The sequence below is a fragment of the Sciurus carolinensis genome, chromosome 18 (genome assembly GCF_902686445.1).
Source record: "Sciurus carolinensis chromosome 18, mSciCar1.2, whole genome shotgun sequence".
NCBI classification, from domain to species: domain Eukaryota; kingdom Metazoa; phylum Chordata; class Mammalia; order Rodentia; family Sciuridae; genus Sciurus; species Sciurus carolinensis.
In genome coordinates this window covers 484,566-504,933 of record NC_062230.1, presented here as the reverse complement: position 1 = coordinate 504,933, position 20,368 = coordinate 484,566, and the positions used below count along the sequence as shown (strand labels likewise).

The 20,368-nt window shown below is 41.6% G+C and overlaps 1 protein-coding gene across 5 annotated transcripts in view; it reads right to left on the bottom strand.

Annotated features, from left to right (window-relative positions):
- Positions 1-20,368, bottom strand: part of Tpst1 (tyrosylprotein sulfotransferase 1) — a 90,618-nt gene that overhangs the window by 48,815 nt on the left and 21,435 nt on the right. For 4 of the 5 annotated variants that reach the window (XM_047533836.1, XM_047533840.1, XM_047533841.1 and 1 more), the window contains exon 2: positions 3,096-4,041. In XM_047533836.1, the coding sequence (XP_047389792.1) occupies positions 3,096-3,940 (845 nt within the window). In that variant the 5' untranslated portion in view covers positions 3,941-4,041. Of the gene's footprint in view, positions 1-3,095; positions 4,042-12,576; positions 12,661-20,368 lie in introns of all 5 variants that reach the window. The other variant, XM_047533838.1, reaches the window with a different exon arrangement.

Here is a 20,368-nt window from a genome sequence, read left to right as displayed (position 1 = left end):
ATGGAGGAAGGATGAACTGTATAGAGGAAAAAGAGGGGTGGAAGGGGTAGGGGGAGGGAAAAATAATAGAATGAGACAAACATCATTACCCTATGTACATGTATGATTACACAAATGGTATGCCTCTACTTCATGTACAACCAGAGAAACAAGTTGTACCCCGTTTGTTTACAATGAATCAAAATAAATAAATTATATATATAAAAAAAAGAATTATAATTCTTTGGAAACCAGGTCTGTCTGCTCCCTGCAGACTGAGTCGGGAGCATAGGCTACTGGTTTGGCCCCAGTGGATGGGTAAGCCACAGCACCTCAGAGCTCACTGCTCTCATCAAGATTCAGCCATTTACTTGGTACGTTGTTGGAAGACTTCTACAATTCTGAAAAAGTGGATTCTGACAGTTTTTGCCAGTTTTTTCCTGCATCGTTTTTACTGATGTCATTCCCAAATTGCAAAACTTTTTAAATCACTTGAAAATCCCTCTCCCCTAGCTCCCCTATAAGTCAATTTATCAAACTTTTATTGAGAATTAATGCTGTGAGGCTAAAGAAATACTATAACGGGGCTGAGTTGTGGCTCAGTGGTAGAGCGCTTGCCTAGCACGTGTGAGGCACTGAGTTTGATTCTTAGCACCATGTATAAATAAATAAATAAAATAATGGTCCATTGACAACTACAAAAATATTAAAAAAAAAAAAAAAAGAAAAAGAAATACTATGACAAAATGTTTTCCCCCAAGGACTGTGATGAATCCAAAAGCACTGGATTCCAAATTAAATTGTTAATAATCGTGACACTGTGTGGGTCCAGAAGCTGCACTTTAAAAAATTATATTACTCTTTTTTATTTTTAGTTGCCAATGGACCTTTTATTTTTATTTATCTATATGTGGTGCTGAGAATCGAACCTAGTGCCTCACACATGCTAGGCAAGCACTCTAACACTGGGCTACAACTCCAGCCCTGAAGCTGCATTTTTTAGAGGAAATAAGAAAATAGTTTATTCTAAGCCAAATATTAGTGACCATTCCAACTGCCCCGAAAGAAATGTTCCATTGTGGAAGAGTTTACAAAAACTTTTGTAGTCACAGAACAAAAGACAGTCACAAATCATCATATTTACCCATTACACTGGTGGGCACGTAGGGTAGGCAGGGTACAGCTAAATGGGGAACTCTCCACAGGTTTCAGATGTCACTCTTTGCATTAGGGTGGGTGGAGGCTAAAGAGCTGCTAAACTAAGCAAGACATTCTGAGAAGTTCACCCATTAATCATGGGAAAGTTAGCACAGTCTCCAGGCCAGCGGACCCCACGAGGAGGGAACACACAGCCCGTGATGTCAGCAGGGGACTGCCTCCAGGACCCCACAGATGCAAACTGTGTGGATGATCAACACCTTACATAAAATGGGCAGCACTTGTGTACAACTTACTCACATCCTCCTTATACTTTAAAATCATCTCTAGATTACTTATAAGACCTAAAACAGGTCAATTATATGTAAATAGTTGTTATATTGCATTGTTTAGAGAATAATGACAAGGGGAAAAGTATGTACATATTCAGTACAATTTTTTTCCAAATACCATTTTTTCCCCCAAATAATTTTGACCCACAGTTGGTTGAGTCCACAGAGGCAGAACCCCAGGATGGGGAGAGACAACTGTACTTACCTAGGAATACAGGTGATTAAAAATCAATTACAGCCAGGCCTGGTGTTGTAGCAACTTACAAAGGTCCTAAGCAACTCAGCAAGACCTTGTCTCTAGTAAAATACAAAAAAAGGCTGGGCATGTGGCTCAGTGGTGAAGTGCCCCGGGTTCAATCCCCAGCACCGCAAAAAAAAAAACAAAAAAACCAATTACAGCTTATTATCTGGAAAGAACAATAAAGTGCAATGACTATAACTTTCTTTGAATCAATAAAATAATCTAGAGTTACTGTGATGATGATAGCTAATAATTTATAAATAATCAATAACTGAAAGCTGGGTACTGGCAGGGCAGATGTTCCTTGGAGGTAATCTGCATGAAGATCAGTATTTACTAGAGAAGTCACATATCGGGAAAAGTGAAGCAGACACTGCTCAAAGGAAGAAGCAGGGCTCGCAAGGATAGTACACTGCTTTTTCTTTTTTACAGGGATATACCTTACTTAATAAATGAAAAAAGACCAAAAAATAAAATAAAACTTTACCCAAATTTTCTTAGTGAGGAGACAACACCTGAATTTAGCAGCAATTTCCATTATCCTCTCCTCGTTCTCCGTACACAAGCCATGCAGTCAGGTCACCACACCAAGCTGGTGCACCCCAGCATCAGTTCATGAGAAAGGCAGCAGAGAGTAAGACTCAGCAAAAGGCTACAACCACTGCCTGCAATGCCTGCACCTGAGGAACTTGCATGGCTGAGGCTCTAACTGTGGAGACTCTGGCCTCCCGTGAAAAGCGAGAGGACACGGATCTACCACATGAGCACAGAGGCGCTGTGTGTGGCAAAGTGCCTGGAAGACAGCAGGAGTCCAGTCGGATCTGGGCATGGACCTGCATTATGGCTTTGCATCTAAGTGTGAGCACACCACTTTAGCTTTCCCAGGACCTTGCCTTCTCATCCGTAAAAGGTAACGGTGCCTGCACTGTTGCTATCATTGAAATTCTAAAATGCTTGGTATTCACTAAGCGCTCACTGATATGGCAGATGCATTCCCTGGTGTTGACCTAGATCCACAAAAAAGTCAACTACTGATGCTTACAAACACCCCTAGAACTAAGAAGTCACAAGCCAATGAAACTGAACCATGGACTCTGAGGCCTGAGGTCAGTGAGAAAGGCCTTTCATTTCCTGTTAATTGGTTTGCATTCATCATACAAACACAGAGGACCCTGAAACTATAAATGAACAGAGATCATATAAACAGAAGAAAGTGTGTAATAAACTGGTAGAGAACTGACGAAAAGAAAACTCATTGTTGAAGCTATACCTGTTCCAGAAGAGGCCTGAAGTTTACATATATAAAACTACGCACACACACACACACATGCACATGCTTCATCAACTGGACAAGGGTGAAAGGTCAGAATGTGACCCAGACTCACTTTGACAGTGACACTCCCCCAGCTTTCCCAATCATCTCCTCGTGGTGCAGCACTGAGTGGTTCCACGGGATGTGGAGGAACTTCAGCAGGGTCCTCATCCACCGCTCCGGATGGAGGACGAGCTGCTCATAGTGGACCAGCATGCACTTCTTGTGACCAACCTCCATGCACTGGTTGTACATCGTCTCTATGGCTCGATTCCACTTGGCCAAGCAGTCCCTGTAGCTGTTCAGGTCAAACCCAGCTATAGTCACTTTCCGAGAAATCATTGAATGAACTGATGCCCGGCCATCTCGAACCATCAGGAGAAATTTGGCATTAGGGAACAACCTGGCAAGGTAAGTTAAGGATTTCAGGGCAAAGGGATCTTTGTTACACAAGTACGGGGCTGGCTCCCCATGCTTAACGATGATCTCCAGTAAGAAGGCTTGCATGGCGGAATCCAGCACTTCATCAGTGACTCCAGCCTCATCCAGGCGGATCTTCTCTTTACTGGACCGCGACCACATCTGCTTCAGGGCCAGGATCCGAGGAATGACCCTGGTTTCCTCTCCACAGCGAATGTCAGGGTGCGCATCTAACATGGCCCTCATGAGGGTGGTTCCACTCCGAGGCACACCTCCAATAAATATCAAAGGCATATCTTTGTGATAGGCAAAGGTCTTGTTGACTTTAGGGTCCAGGCTGGTTCGCACAGTGGCCTTTGTGCTCTCCAATTTGACTGGCTGGCTACGTTCCTCGATTCGGTGATGGCATTCCATGGCATGCTGGCCCAAGTAAAATACTGTCACAGAACTGATCACCAGACATGCCAGTAGTAAATTCTGCTTCAATTTTCCAACCATCTTGATATGGTTATCTTGTTATTAAACAAATGCTTTGCTCAAAATGATTTTCAAAAAATGTTCAGGCCATGGAGATTCTACTTCAGAAAGATGATTAATATCTAGTAAGAAAAGGAAAAAGTTTATTCATCATCTCATTATAACTGTTTACGAACAGTCACCAGTTACCAACCACTGCGTTCTAGGTAGAAAGAAGGCGAAGCAGCCCCACATTCTCAGAACACAGTAAATACAAATGTGAGCAAGAAGTCCGTCCTGCGCTTCACTCAGTGGTCCAGCACTTGCCCAGCATGTACAAGTCTCACCGCACATTCCATGTGGGCAAGGGAAAAGGTTTCTGAAGAAGAGATGGGCTGGCTGTGAAATAAAAGCTGTGGAATTTATTTATCAGAAATAATGACAGAAGACAGAATCATTTTGAAGGAAGGGGCATGACCGACTGAGCTGTCCATAAGGGTCTGGCTCTGACAAAGGAAGGAGCCCGCTCTTGGTTTATTTATAGCAGTACAGATCAGAAGGGGACCAGAAGGAGCTTCTTGGAGAAAAACAGGATAGGGGGCAGAGTTAAGCAAGCCATTTGGCTCTAGCAGGACATTCCTACATGGAGGGCGTGCATTTGAATTTCAGCAGTGAACCAAGGCAGGATAACCACATGACTCAGGTAGTTCCTGAGGTCAGAGCCTCCTATCTAAGAGCTCTGGACCTCGTACAAGCATGGGTGGTTCCCTGCACACAAGGACCTTATTCGATCCTCAAAACAGCACGCATGAGCAAATGAAGAATCAGAAACAGCTTTTTAAAATGTAATAGATCTGACACACCAGCAGTAAATTCTGCTTCAGAACGCCTACATACCAGGCATAGGACAGGCAAACAAACAAAAGTTTCCACCCAGGAGTCAAGCAAGTATCTAAGACACCCAAGCCTGTTTGGTACCCAACCCAAGGTTTGGTCTATCCCCAAATGGTCACTATCTCCACATTCTAATATGACGAGAAATTACTATAAAATAAATATGAAGTGTAACCTCCAAATCCTCTGCAGAGATTCCGTGTATTGACCCCACTGTTCATTTAGGCACCACAGGCCAGAAATCTACGTTTGACGAGGACAGACTGTGGAAGGGAGAGCAGCGTAGGACCTCTGCTCTCAGAAGACAAGGCCTTCAAACAGATATACAAACGGTGACAACAAAACATGATCAGTGCCTCAAAGAAAGGCACAGAGGGACAAGGCAGTAATAGGAAAGGGGCACACAGGCCAGCTGAAGAGGCTGTGCAGACTCGGGAACTGCGGGCTCTGCCCGAGGGCTGGGCAGCACACAACAGGTTCAGGAGAGCCAGTGCTCAGGTGCTTCCACACACGTCTGTGACTGAGCCCTCGGGAGAAGGGGTGAGGTCTGGACTCAGGCACTCCAAGCTGGAGACACCTGTGATCAGAACTGGGCACGTAAGTAAACAGCTAGAACTGCTGGTCCAGGGGAACAGGGGTCCACACTGGGAAGCAGACAGCAACCAGACCACATTCACACTAAGACCGGGACCCTGCATCTTCAGAAGACAGAGTGACGTTAGTTCCACGTGTTAACATGGCCAGGCTATGGTGAGCATCTGTCTGGTCAAACACCAATGCAAATGCTGCCGGAAGAATTTTCAGATGTTCAGATGTTTAATCTGATGATTAAATCAACAATTCTGAGTCAAGTAGATTGCCCTCCATAACACAGGAGGGCCTTACTCAAGCGTTGAAGGTTTTCAGAGATGAATTTTTACCAAAAAAAGTAAAAAATCTCAAGACAACACAGAAACACTGCTGGAGCTTCCAGTCTGCTAAACCTGCCTGACTGTACCATGGGTTTCAGACCTGCCAGCCCCACAACAGCACCAGCCGATTCCTTAAAACCAATCTCTTCCATTCGTGTGTGCATCCCCACACAGATTCTTGGTTCTGCTTTTCTGGAGAACCCTGCCAATCACAGTAAGTGTAACTGGGGAAATGACTACACTAGAAAAAGAATACATTCTGAGAGGCAGGACTTGCATCAATTCTACACAAAACCAACTGTAAAACTGGATGAAACTGAGGAAAAAACAAAAAACCTGCACAAAAACCAAAACATTCGGTGCTCTGGAAATCAATCAAAGGGATACAACAACCTAAGAAAAACTTACATTGAAACTCTAAACGCTGGGTAAAACTCCTTGTTGCTCAGCAGGCACAGAGGCTCTGCAGAGCAGGGCAGGCAGGGCAAACCATCAAGAGCAGCTGCTTTGCTGCTGGGGTGGAAGTGTGTTGCACTTGGAGTGGTGAACAACACACATGCCCAGGTGCACCACCAACGTAAGTGGTGGACCAAGTGGTAGGTGAGCAAGAGGGTGAAACCTGTGCAAGCAGAAGCTGCAGTCACAGGCTGCAGAGGGGGCAAAACTGTGGTCGACATGAGCCTGCACATGGGCCACAGGGAGACGGGAAAGGGCGACGCAGAAACTATAAGCCACTCCCACACCCACACACAGCTGCTGCGAGGGACCAAATCTGACGCTGAGCATCAAGTGCGAGTTGGTTCAAGCACTAGCTGAGCACCGATCACAAAGCCACACAGAAGGCAGGTGACCCCAGAAAGTCATGCTTGGAAATAAAAGCAATCACACAAGTGTGTGTAGGTGTGTGTGCCTATTACACACCTTACTTAAAAGCTATTCACAAATAAACAACTACAAAAGTGTATCTGTGTGTATGTGAGCAGTAATTTCAGCATATATTAGTACAAAATGTCCACAAAAAGCACATTTACAGAAGAGTACGGAAGCAAGGACTTAACTGCAGACCGGCAGGAAGGGACTCTGCAAAAACCCCTGGGATATTCTGAAAGCTGATGTTATCACAGTTGCACGGCTCTATAAACCTAAAAGCCATGATCTGTACTCTCACAATGGATGAGTTTTGTGGTATATAAACCACGTCTCCATACAGCTGTCTTTTAATAAAGAACACGGTAACAGAAAAACATTTTAATACTCTCAGCAGGACACACCAACCAAGATCTGGTTTTTGTTTTATGCATGTTTTCAATCCATCTGATAGATGTTTATGCACATATTATTGTGCCAAGCAAAAAACTTCAACAAAGAACCACAAATAGGTTGAGATTAAAAGACGGACTTATTTAAGAAAGGACTGCAAAGGAGGAAGCATTAATTAAGATAAGCATGGAAATACCTATACAAAACACTATATCCATTATATGGATGATACAATCAAGGTGCTTTCTCAGTGTTCAATTTAAAAAGGAGTGCATGGGAAGAAAAAACAATAGCTAGAAAAGAGAGTAACATGCAAAACAAAGAATTAAAATTAAAACTCAACAATGACATTTTGGTTGAAGAAACTAAAATTATAATACAAGTTCAAAAATGAAACTTTCCTGAACTACAAAAAGACAGCAACCTCTAGAGTACAGGGCCTCCATTTCCAGTACAACAGATGACCAGAGACCCCACCTGGACCTGTCCCACCAATTCTAAATATATAGGAAATGATGCAGCTTCCAAATAGACACAGAACAAGGACCAAGCTGTTCCTACACTTCTGATTTACACACACACACACACACACACACACACACAGAGTCACACAAGTCTATTTTTCCTTTTTCTTTTTTTTTGCGGTGCTGGGGATCGAACCCAGGGCCTTGTGCTTGCAAGGTGAGCACTCTACCAACTGAGCTATATCCCCAACCCACGAAGTCTATTTTTCAAACGTGATAAATCAACAATAGAAAAGTCTTCTTAACGTGGCCCTGAGGCTGAGACTCATAGGCTCAACAGGCGTGGGAAAATGAAGGAGAGCACTGTAGGCAACACAGAGGATGAGCAGACGTGTGCCTAGTGGAAGGAGCCAAAAGCTCTTGAGAAGCAAGAGTAGCTCACCTGGTGGCCAGGCACCAAGCAAGAGGGAGCGTGGATGAGAGAGGCAGCTGGGCGGGCACCAGACCACATACCATCTGGATCAAGTCAGCAATGTGAAGTTTTATGATGTGGTAAAGCATGACTGATTTAAAGATTTTAAACAGGGAGTTACTTGATCTAATCTAGGTTTATAAAATCTCACTCAAGCAAAACCATTTTGAATGAAGAGGGAGGACTTGCACCTTCCAATTTCAAAACTACAAAGCTATGGTAGTGAAGGTGTCGACCTAAAACCATCAGTAGAAAGGTGGACTCTCCAAAGCATTAAGGGAATCAGGGATACACCCACTAGGTCAGATCGAGGGCCCATCCAAGAGGGCTGGGACCAAGGGGAGGCTTTGGAAGACGGGGGGAGAGATCCATTCATCATTCAAAGGTCATCAGTTTGTTCCAAGAAGTGGAAACTGCTCATTGGTGGGGACAGTCACTGTTAGGCAAGTGCCCCATCAAGTGCTCATCTGGAATATGCAGTTTTCAGGACTGCTTGCATAGTTCCTATCACAGGCACAGTGCAGGAGGTTTCCAGCTCCGTTTCCTAGAGTTTGACACCAGTGACTCCATTTTGATACAAAGAGCTCTCACAAAGACAAGGTGGCACTATCATTTAAAGTAGGCATATAATGAATGGAACAGAATTGTGAGACAAAAAAACCTTCCATTTATGGTAAGCTGATTTTTGACAAGGGTGCCAAAACAATTCAGAGAGCGAGAACACCCTTTTCAACACCCTTTTCAACACTCTTTTCAACGAATGGTGTGCAGACAATTGGATAGCCACAACAAAAGAATGACAGTGGAAACCTACCTCAAACACTCACAAAAATCAACTGAAAATGAACCACAGCCCTAAAGGTAAGAACTGAAACTATAACACTCTTAGAAGATCTTTGTGCAGGTGCAGATCTTTGTGGCCTGGGGTTAGGCAGCAGTCTCTTAGATATAGCACCAAAAGTACAAGTGACAAAGAAAAAAGAGACAACCTGGACTTCATTAAAATCAAAGACTTTTGTGCATCAAAAGATACCACCAACAGGGCTGGGCTGTGGCTCAGGGGTAGAGCACTTGCCAGCATGTGAGAGGCACTGGGTTCAATTCTCAGCACCGCATACAAATAAAGAAAATGAAGGTCCATGAACAACAAAAAAATATTAAAAAAAAAAAGACACCACCAAAAGAATGAAAGCCAAAAAACAGGAGAAAATAGTTGTGAATCATGTATCTGATAAGGGACTTGTATCCAGAAGTACTATAGCTCAACATAAAAATACAACGAAATTAAACCTGAGCAAAAGGGGCTGAGGTTGTGGTTCAGTGGTAGAGCGCTTGCTTGCCTAGCATGTGTGAGGCACTGGGTACAATCCTTAGCACCACATAAAAATAAATGAATAAAATAAAGGTCTATCAACATCTAAAAAATATCGGGCTGGGGATATAGCTCAGTTGGTAGAGTGCTTGCCTCTCATGCACAAGACCCTGGGTTCGAATCCCCAGCACTGCAAATAAATAAATAAATAAATAAATAAAATAAAATAAAATGAAATAACCTGAGCAAAGGATCTGAGTACACATTTCTCCAAAGAAGATATGCAGATAGTCAGACGTAAGCACATGCAAAGATGCTCAGCGTCATTGCGTCTTTGGGAAAATGCAAACCCAAACCACAACAAGATGCCATTTGATAATCACTAGATTACCATAAAAACAGATAATAAAAAATACTGGGGAAGATGTGAAGAACTCGGAACCTGCATACACCGCAAAAGGGATGCACACTGCACAGCCCACTGTCACGTACGTCTATGATCACCAGCTTAAAAATCAGCTCAAAAGATGGCACAGCTACTTAGAAAACAGTCTGGCAGCTCTTCAAAAGGTTAAACATAGTTATCATGGACTCAAGCAGTTCCAACCAAGAGAACTAAAACATGTCCACACAAAAACTAGTGTATGCCTATCCTTATTTGGAGCCCAAAATCAAAACAGTCAAAACGTTCATCAACTGGTAAATGGATAAAGAAAATGTGGTATATTCTCACAATACAGGATGAGTCTACCATCAAAAAGAAAAAATGCATGGGAGTGACAATCCAGGAACTGTGGATGAAAAACAAAATGTACTAATACTATGTCAGAAAAACACCACAAAAGACTAAAACTGGGAAAAATTTTAATGCATTTCCTTGTTCACAGATATCACCTGGAAATCACTTTAATGGTTGCCTAATGCTTCACTGGAAAGATAGACCAACACTCACCTGCCCACTCCTCTACTATCATTTACCTGCTCTAAAATTTTCATGAGTCGACTCACTTGGTCCACAGACCACCAAAGCTCACCAGGGCTCGGGGCAGCTTGGACTTGAGCTATGCCCCAGGTAACAGAGGGCCTCTGAAGTGACCATGCCCTCTGGCTTGCAGGTGGCTCAGAGTTCACCTCGCAGCCCCACTCCCCGCTGCGTGGACAAGACTCCCTCTACCAGCCCAGCAGGGAAATGCAGCACCATCCTGTCTGGTGAGAACTGAGAACCAGGCCTGGCTCAGCTGCCACCACCACTGCCCCAGACCTGGCAGACTCATCATTAGAGGATCTAGAAACACAGTCTAAGCACCTCGCCTGGGGACATGTTTGCCTCCTTCTCACCACTTACCCATTGTTCTTCCATACTTTTATCTAATTTTATTTACTTTTTTAATTCTTTAATTGGAATTCTTTCTCCTTTCATCACCAGCACCTTTTGTTTTTATCCTTTTTTCCCTTCCCCCTTTTCAGGATTATTAGTTTTACTCTTATTTTTAACTTTTTAGTTTATTTTGTGTTCTTTTTGCCCCCTTTTCTTCTACTGTTATTGGTGCTGTAGATGTTGCTTGTACTTGTTTTTTACTGTTAATTCTGTGTCTGGTTTGCAGTTATGTTGCTGCTATTACTGTTGCTCATCTCTTCTCTGAGCAGCACTGGGGATCCAGCCTGGTGACATCAGCATGTTGGGCAAAGGCTGTTCCACTGAGGTACAGGAGAGAACCTAAACTTCACCCCAACCATGACATAACTACTCGCTCAGACTGCACGCGGCACCAACCTGTCTGGTAAGAGGCGTAATCAAATATTCAGACTTTGGTGGATACTTCTATTTAAAACACAGAGGAAACAAAAGCCCCCAGCTGATGACCCTGCCCCAAGTAGGCATGGCTGGGGTGCCTGAAACCCCACTCCTGGACATCGTCCCCTCAGCAACAGCAGAGAGAAACTGCATCACTCTTGACACATCACCTACACAACCTCAGCTAGGGTCACTCCCACACCCTTTCAGAAGGAGAAGTGCAACAAGACTGGAGGAGCAACTGGAGACTGCACCCCACTTACTCTGCTCCCTACAACATTCCTGCTCAACCGCCGGGTCCTGCTCTTGCAAGACCTGTAGAGAAAGCAGGCCCTCACACTCTGACAAGGCACACTTAGCATCAAAACCTGCTGACCACAGTCCAAGAAGCCAAAGGGAAACTACACTACCAAGTCCATTAGGAATTGAATCCACACCACACAACAAACCAACACCCCAAGACACATCATCAAGAGAAAGATGCTCACTAAGAAGACCCTCACATACAAAAGACACATGAGGGTCAACACAGAACACAAGGAACATGAAAACACAGGCAACATGACTCCTCCAGAAGTTCCTAATTTTCTAGTAAATGAATGCAAAGACAGTGAGGTGCAGAAATGCCAAGAATTCAAAAGGTTCATTTTTTAAATGATCGATGATTATGACTATGTACAAATATACCACAATGGATCCTGTATATAATTATGATGCACTAATTAAAATTGCAATAACAATGATAGGAAATCAAGAGTTGAGCAAGTAGATCAGGGCAGGGAAGAAAGGAGGGAAAGGTAAGGTACTAGGAAACGAGATTGCTTAAAACATGTTATGTGAACATATGAATACGGCATAATGAATACCACTATAATGCATAATTACAATGGAGCAATTCAAAAAATAATCAGTAAATTCCAAGAGGACATAAACAAACAGCAGAATGAATTAAGGAAGATGATGCGGGAATTCAAGAAAGAGAGATTCTGGAAAATAAACAGGAATCTTGGAAATGAAAAGTTAAGTCAAACAGGAAAACTGAGCTAAAAGTTTTACCAATATATTAAGCAGAAGAAAGAACATCTGGGCTTAACAACAAAGCAGATGAATTATCACATTCAGTAATCAAACAAAGAATGAACAAGAACATACAAGATCTGTGGGACACAATTAAAACACTAGACATACATAACAGGAATGCACAAAGGAGTGGAGCTACACACTAGCGGCTCGGAAAACCCATGCAATAAAATAACAGCAGAAAATTTCCCAAAGTTTGGGAAAGACATGAACATCCAGGCACAGGACACATTTAGAACTGCAAATACATACCACCAGAAAAGAATCTCTCCGTGACTTACTAAACTGCCTATAGGCCAGGCGAGGTGGCACATTCCTGTAATCCCAGAGGCTCAGGAGAGTGAGGCAAGAGGATTGCAAGTTCAAAGTCAGCCTCAGCAACTTAGTGGGACCCAATACCAAAAAACAACACGACAACGACAAACTGCCCATAGTACAGAGCAAAGGAAAAATTTTATAAGCTGCAGCAGAGAAGCACCTGGTCACTTACAAAGGCATATCCATCACAGGAGCAGCAGATTTCTCAGCAGAAACTCTGAAGGTCAGACGGGCAGGGAATGATGTATTTCAAATCCTGAAACAAAAGAACTGTCAACCTAGATTATTATATCCAGCAAAGTTATCCTTCAGAATTGAAGAATAGACTTTCCAAGACAAGCATAAAGGAAAGAAAATTCATGACCATGAAACCAGCATTACAGAAGGACTCTAAGATGAATAACAGAGACCAAAACGAACATAGATTATTCAAAAAAACAGTAGAAAAACAAAGAAATAACAGGAAACAGTATATAACTTTCAATGATAACCCTGAATGTAAATGATCTTAATGCTCTAATTAAAAGATACAGACTGACTAAATCGAAAAACTGAGGCTGGGTTTGTGGCTCAGTGGAAAAGCACTTGCCTGGCATGTGTAAGGCACTGGGTTTGATTCTCAGCATCACGTATAAATAAAAAAATATTAAAAAAAAAAACAAGACCAGATAACTGGATGCCTGCAAAAAAACTCACCTCACTAGCAAAGACACACAAAGACTGAGAGTCAAAGGATGGAAAATGATATTCCAAGCAAATGCAATCTGAAAGCAAGCAGGAGTAAGTCCTCACAAAAAGAAACAAATAAGCCAGGTGCAGTGGCACACGCCTGTAATCCCAACAGCTCAGGAGGCTGAGACAGGACAATCAAAGCCAGCCTTAGCAACTCAGCAAGGCACCAAGCAACTCAGTGAGACCCTGTCTCTAAATAAAATACAAAAAAGGGCTGGGAATGTGGCTCCTGGTCAAGTGCCCCTGAGTTCAATCTCTGGTACAAAAAAAAAAAAAAAAAGAAACCAACAACAACAACAAAAAATGAAATAACATTTTATATTTTATCAGATCATAATGGAATAAAATTAAAAATCAATAATAAGATAAAATGGAAATCATACAAACATACAGAGACTGAACACATTGGAATAACCAGTGGGCATTGAAGAAAACAGGAGTAAATTTTAAAATTCCTAAAATCAGATGAAAATGGAAACACAATATACCTGAACCTGAGATACAGCAAAATCAGTTCTAAAAGGGAAGTTTACAGTTTTTAAGTGCCTACTCTAAAAATAGAGAGAGATCTCAAATAAATAACCTAATAATACATTTCAAGGTGTTAGAAAAACAAGGGTAAACCCAGCTCAGAATTAGCATTAAAATAATAAAAAAGATCAGAGCTGAATTAATGAAACACGCTAAAAAAACAAATGCAAAGGCTCAATGAAACAAAGAGTTAGTTCTTTTAAAATATAAACAAGGGGGCCGGGGATAGACCTCAGTTGGTAGAGTGCTTGCCTCCCAAGAACAAGGCCTGGGGTTCAATCCCCAGCACCACACACCAAAACAAAAAAACCCTCAGCCAAACTAACCAAATGAGAGACAAGTCCCAAATAAATTAAATTATAGATGAAAAAGGGGATTTTTTACAAGAGATCACTGAAATCCATAGGGTCATTAGGGAATTTTTTTAAACTTAAATACCAATATACTGGAATACCTAGAAAAAAAATGGACAAATTTCCAGACACTTATGATCTACCAAAATTAAACAACAAAAATATAAAAAAACCTAAAAGATCAGTAACAAGCAATGAGATTTATGCAGTCATAAAAAGTCTCCCAACAAAGAAAATCCCAGAACCAGAGAAATTCACATCTGAATTTCACTGGACAAAGAACTAATACAAAGTTCTTCACACTATTTCATAAAAACTTAATTCTGTGGAGCCAGTATTACCCTGATAATCAAAACCCAGTAAGTACACAACACACACACAAATATAGACCAATATGCTTAATGAACACAGATTCAAAATCCTCAATAATTGCAAATCAAATTCAATAACACATTAAAAACAAAAACCAATGCCGTGAGCAAGCTGATTTCATTCCAGGGATGCAACCATGGTTCAACATATACAAATCAAAAATGTAAGTCAGCACATGAGTAGAATCAAGGATAAAACCACATGATCATCTCAACAGATGCAGAAGTCTCTGATAAAATTCAACATCCCTTCATGATAAGAACCCTGGATAAATTAGGTATAGAAGCCTCATGCCTCAACATAATTAAAGGTATATCTGGGCTGGGGCTGTAGCTCAGTATTAGAGCACTTGCCCAGCATATGTGAGGGACTGGGTTCAATTCTCAGCGCCACATATAAATAAATGAATAAAATAAAGGTCTATCAACAATTTAAAAACACATTTTTTACAAAAGGTATATCTGACAAACTCATAGCCAGTATCATAATGAATGGGGAAAAACTGAAAGTATTTCCTTTAAATCAAGAACAAGATGAGTGCTCACTCTCACCACACCTATTCAGGAAAGTTCTTGAAATTTCAGCAAGAGTTATCAGGCAAGATAAAGAAATAAAAGAGATACAAATAGAACAATTTGATTATGGGGGTTTTCTTTGACAAAAGAAACAAAATAATGACTATGCCTGTCTAATGTCTCAGTTCTAATAAGTAATCTAGAAATAACTGTTAACATAGGTAAGAATAAATGGTATAAATGTTTCTAGATATATACAGATATGATAAAGACAAAACATGAGTTGAGTTAGCTATAAGTAAGCAAAAAATACTAAACATCAAGTGCTAAACATTAAGTTCAAGTTCTCTTGGCACCTTAAATTTTACAGAGAACACAGGATATATGGGTCTATTAATAAATGTGTTTTCGTAAGGTGGTATATGAAAAAAGTTTAACATTTTTTCCCTAGGTGTTCACTAAAAAGTAAGGCTACTAACATTCTAATTGATGTGTATAACAAAAAAATTAAGCTGTGTTTTGAGGAGAAAATTATAAAGAAAAGCATAAAGTATATAATTTCATTGAGGAAAAAAGTAATTTTGTCTAAATTCAGAAATTTTGTATGAATCTGTTTCAAAATGTAAATTGAAGGAAGGAAACAAAGCAGAAAATAAGTGCTGGCAAGAATGTGGGGGAAAAGGTATACTTGAACTTTATTGGTGAAACTGAAGACTAGTATAACCATGCTGGAAAGCAGTACAGATATTCCTCAAAAAACTAGGAATGGAAACACCATATGAACTAATTACCTCACTCCTTGGTTTTTTCCCAAGAGAACTAAAATCCGCATACTATAGCAATCCGGCCACCTCAATGTTTACAACAGCACAATTCGCAGTAGCCAAATTATGGAATCAACCCAGGTGTTCATCAGTAGCTGAATAAATTGAGAAATTGTGGTATACATACACAATGGAATTTTACTCAAAGAAGAATCAAGTCATGGCATTTGCCAGTAAATGGAGAACATCATTCTGAGTGAAAACAGCCCAACTCAGAAACTCAAAGGTTGAATGTTTTCTCTCATATGTGGAAGCTAGAGTACAAGAAAAGAAAGAAGGAGGGAAGAACACGGTATCATAAAGGGAAGATCAGTAATGCAGAAGGAGATGAGAGGCAGAGTGGGGGGCGGGGAAGAGAAGACAATGCAGAACGAATTCTTTAAAAACCACGTTATGTACATATACAAATGTACCACAGGGAGTTTTACCTTTGTGTGTAAGTAAAAAGAACCAGTCAAATATAAATAAATAGATGAGCAAAAGGAAGTCCAGCAGAGTGGAGGGAAGACAATGGGAGGGGAGGGAAGACGAGAGGGAGAAGGGGGACCCAGAATGGAAACCAATTCCAAGCATGACTTTGTCAGTGTGAACCCAACTGCCCGTTAACAACCACAAAGCTCTAATAAAATTCCCTATGTTTAAAGCAATAGAGTTTTCTTAAGGCACTGAGCGGGGGTTGGGGTTGTAGCTCAGTGGTAGAGGACTTGCCTAGTATGTGTCTGGCACTGGGTTTGATTCTCAGCACCACATAAAAATAAATAAATAAAATGAAGATTTCTTAAAAAAAAAAAAGACTGAGTGGTTCTTAGTAAAATTTTACAAGAACTGGGTTTTTTCTATTAGGTTTCTGATTACTAGTAAAACTGAAAACTGAAAAGAATTAAGGTTTACTTAAACACCTGTTTTTAAATCTTCTGAACTGTCACTTTAAATGTGGCTAAGTATGGTTTACAACCCTGAATTCATGACTATTATTTTACAATATGTGATATATGGTATTAATTTATGTTGATATTCCAAAGATAATCATATAATCTATAGAAGTCTGATAGCCCTGCCATTAGTTATGATTGTAATCTTAAAATGCTGTGCATGAAATAACTGAATTGTCTTGTCAATTGCTAAGCGCCCATCAAAATTATGGCCATAAATTCTTTCAAGCCTGTATTACTCAGTTTTGATTCTTCTCCAAAGCATTTACCAGATTCATGGAACAGCCTCTAACAAGTACTTTTTTTTTTTATTCCTTAGGAAGTACACCTCAATTTAATTTGGGACAAGTACTCTTAAATACAGCTTTCTGATATAAATTTAATTTACTATACAAATTGGTTTTCCTTTGATTCTCTTTGGTAAAAATTGCTATGACTGAAAAAATATGCTTCTTGGTTCAAACCTACTACACCAACTGAATTTGTTTTGTTCTTATCAGTTCTGTTTTGTGTTTTCCTTCAAAGTTTTAAGCAACATTATCTCTTAAAAATTGTGGAGAAGTACTACTTCTAACAAAATGATCTCGCCCAGTGTTTTGGAATGGTAGTCATCGACTACAAGAATAAATAAATTTAGGGGCTGGGGAGATAGCTCAGTCGGTAGAGTGCTTGCCTTGTAAGCACAAGGCCCTGGGTTCGATCCCCAGCACCCAAAAAAAAAAAAAAAAAAAAGAATAAATAAATTTAAACTTAACAGTGGAATCCAGGCAAGCTTGGCCTATGAGCCACTCCTTCTCAACCCTGCTGCTCAAATGTAGCTAAAAGGGTTATGACACTGACTCCCAACTGTCAATCACTGTCCTCTAACATGGGACCAGATCAGACCAACACGTGGGACACTTGCATTCCAGCAACAAGGCACCAACAGGATAGCTGGTTAGCAATGTCTTCAGGGAAAACTTCAGAAAGACAAGAGGGAATATAAAAGATCAGAATCAAGGGGAGTCACTTGTGTCAACACCACCAAAAGGTAAATAAAGCCAGGAGGTTATAAAAGGAGCCTGATAATAACCATCACAAAGGCTCTGCCAGAATTGTCAATCGGAGCCTGATCTAACTAACAGACCTGCTACGGAAAATTTCAGATCTCAAGATGCACACACATGGACACAGTTTCATGGACCAAAGACAAGGCAAACCTGGGTAACAGAAAAAAAGAAAACAGAAGCCTTTCGACATTAGGTACCTCCACAGTGAAGAGAGAGTTCACAGCTCTGAATAGGGACCTCCGTTCAGGCATAAAGACAAGAAAATGACTATGTTCACTGATTCCAAATATGGTTTTGTTCCAGAGGCCCATGCCTGTGGAACTATTTAGAGAGAGGAGCCCCTACATGATTTATCAAATTGGATACTTTCTGGCTTTGACTTCCTTTTGTGTTCCCACAGTTTACGATGGTTCTTTTACTTTTAGGTTTAAGTACCTGACTTCCTTTCAAGGTAATACTTAAATCTGATTTGACTGCCCAGACCATGATGGACATCCAACACATCTTATTGTTTTATGTAAACTCCAATGATATTGGGGGAAAAAAACGCAGGCTTTTAAAAAGACAGCCTGGCTCCAGGACCAGAGTTCAGCCATTCCTGCTCAGGATGTTTCTGTCTTTGGGGCCCCTAGACAGCTCTCCTACTCTTTTGGCCGTGCATTCTCAACTGCCTAGCTTCAACTGTAGGTGAAAAATTAAAGCCACAGAGTCACAAGTAGTGGTCACTCCGGGTTATAAACAGGCAAGGCAAACCTGGGTAACAGAAAAAAAGAAAACAGAAGCCTTTCGACATTAGGTACCTCCACAGTGAAGAGAGAGTTCACAGCTCTGAATAGGGACCTCTGTTCAGGTCTGCAGCAACTAGATCTATTTGAGGTCAGCGTGGGGGACATTTCACTGCTCTGCCAGGCCCCTTAATGACACCCAAATCAGCTGGAAGAAATCATAGAGGATAAAGGGACCTTTGCCCATCAGCACCCCCTGCAAAGGAGAAGCAAAAGGAAAGAAAGGGGGAATCCACTAACCAATGTCATTGCCATATAGCCTCACTCAACTTGCCGGGATGACCTGATTCTGCAGGATAGAGGGTTCAAAGACTAACCGCCCTTAGGACTAGACCAGCTAAAACCATGGGATCTGAGATGGCCTCCCAAACAGCCTCTCCTAGACCCTAAATCCCTCAAGGAGGAGGAATGAACAAAAACAAGGGGGAGCTATGGCCAAAGACACACCAAGTAAACCGTCTGGCATCACGTGTTCTCGATTGATTTACAAATCACTAATCACAGGGCTGGGCAACGGGTCACTAGCTTCCCACTAGCTCGCTATAGATGATACTTCTTGTAATGTATAAAGCTGCTCCCCCGCCCATCAGGTGCAGTCATTTTCCCTGCCTCCCAACCACTTGTCAATCTGTGAATATCCTAGCTAGTTATTGGTTCATCAGTCAGCTTGCAAGTATCCTTCTCCAATACTGGTCCCCTGTTAGCCCCCCGGAATTCAACTGTTTACCATAGCTCCCCCGCCATCTTTCCCCATTCTTCTGTCTGTCCTCCTCACTTTTCTCTATCCTCCTGGCTTTCACACTCTCTAGCGCACACCCTTCCTCTTTCCTTTCTCTTTTCCTCTCATTTTCTCTCTTACCCTGCAGGGAGACACTCTGTTTGCTTAATAAACTCCCTTATGTGATTTCCCGTGTCCTGCATGGTTCCGTGGGATTTCCTTACACTTCTGACTGTGGGTATGATGACAATAGTCGTCCAGGTCACTGTTCAGGGTCCTGAAAGCCACTTTTACTGACAACACTGACTCTTCATTTGGGCCTGTCATGTCCCTCAGGTGACCAGAATGAGAGGAAAGGTTTGGTATCCCTGTCTTCAGGTCACTTTTTATTTTATCTCATATTTTTTACTTACTCCAATAGATGCACAAAAGCTTAAATTGAGCAATAAATGCATCACTTAGGTAACTCTGTCCTGCGTATGGGATGCCAGGCCATAATGGGGTTTATGTGCCTGAAACACAGAAACCTGGTTTTCGTCCTGACCCTACCACAGCACGCTGAGCAGACACCAGCTGCCCATTACACAGAGCACAGCGGACTCCGTGCTGCGAAGTTCTTTTCTCCAGATAACACTGTAGAGTTACTCATACTGTATTACTGACTCTTCTCAAACTCTTAAAAAGTAGCCCTTTTTTTTTTTTTTTTTTTTTTTTTTTGCGGTGCTGGGGATTGAACCCAGGGCCTTGTGCTTGCAAGGCAAGCACTCTACCAACTGGGCTATCTCCCCAGCCCAAAAGTAGCCTTTTTGTTTCCTTTGAGCAGTACTAGGGGTTGAACCCAGGTCCTCACAAGTGCTAGGTAAGCACTGAGCCACATCTCCAGTCCCTTTTCAATTTTTATTTTGAGATAGGATCTAAGTTGCTGAGGCTGGCCTACAACTTGTAATCCTCCTGCTTCTAGAGTCACTGGGATTACCGGTGTGCAAACCACCTCCATGATTTAAGAAGTCCTTTGATTTAAGAAGAAAATCCAGCAAAACTTAGCCTGACCCTCACACATTCAACCACTGTGTGTCTCTCTCTCGTCTCCCTCTCCCTCCCCCTCTCTCTCTCTCTCTCTCTCTCTCTCTCTCTCACACACACACACACACAC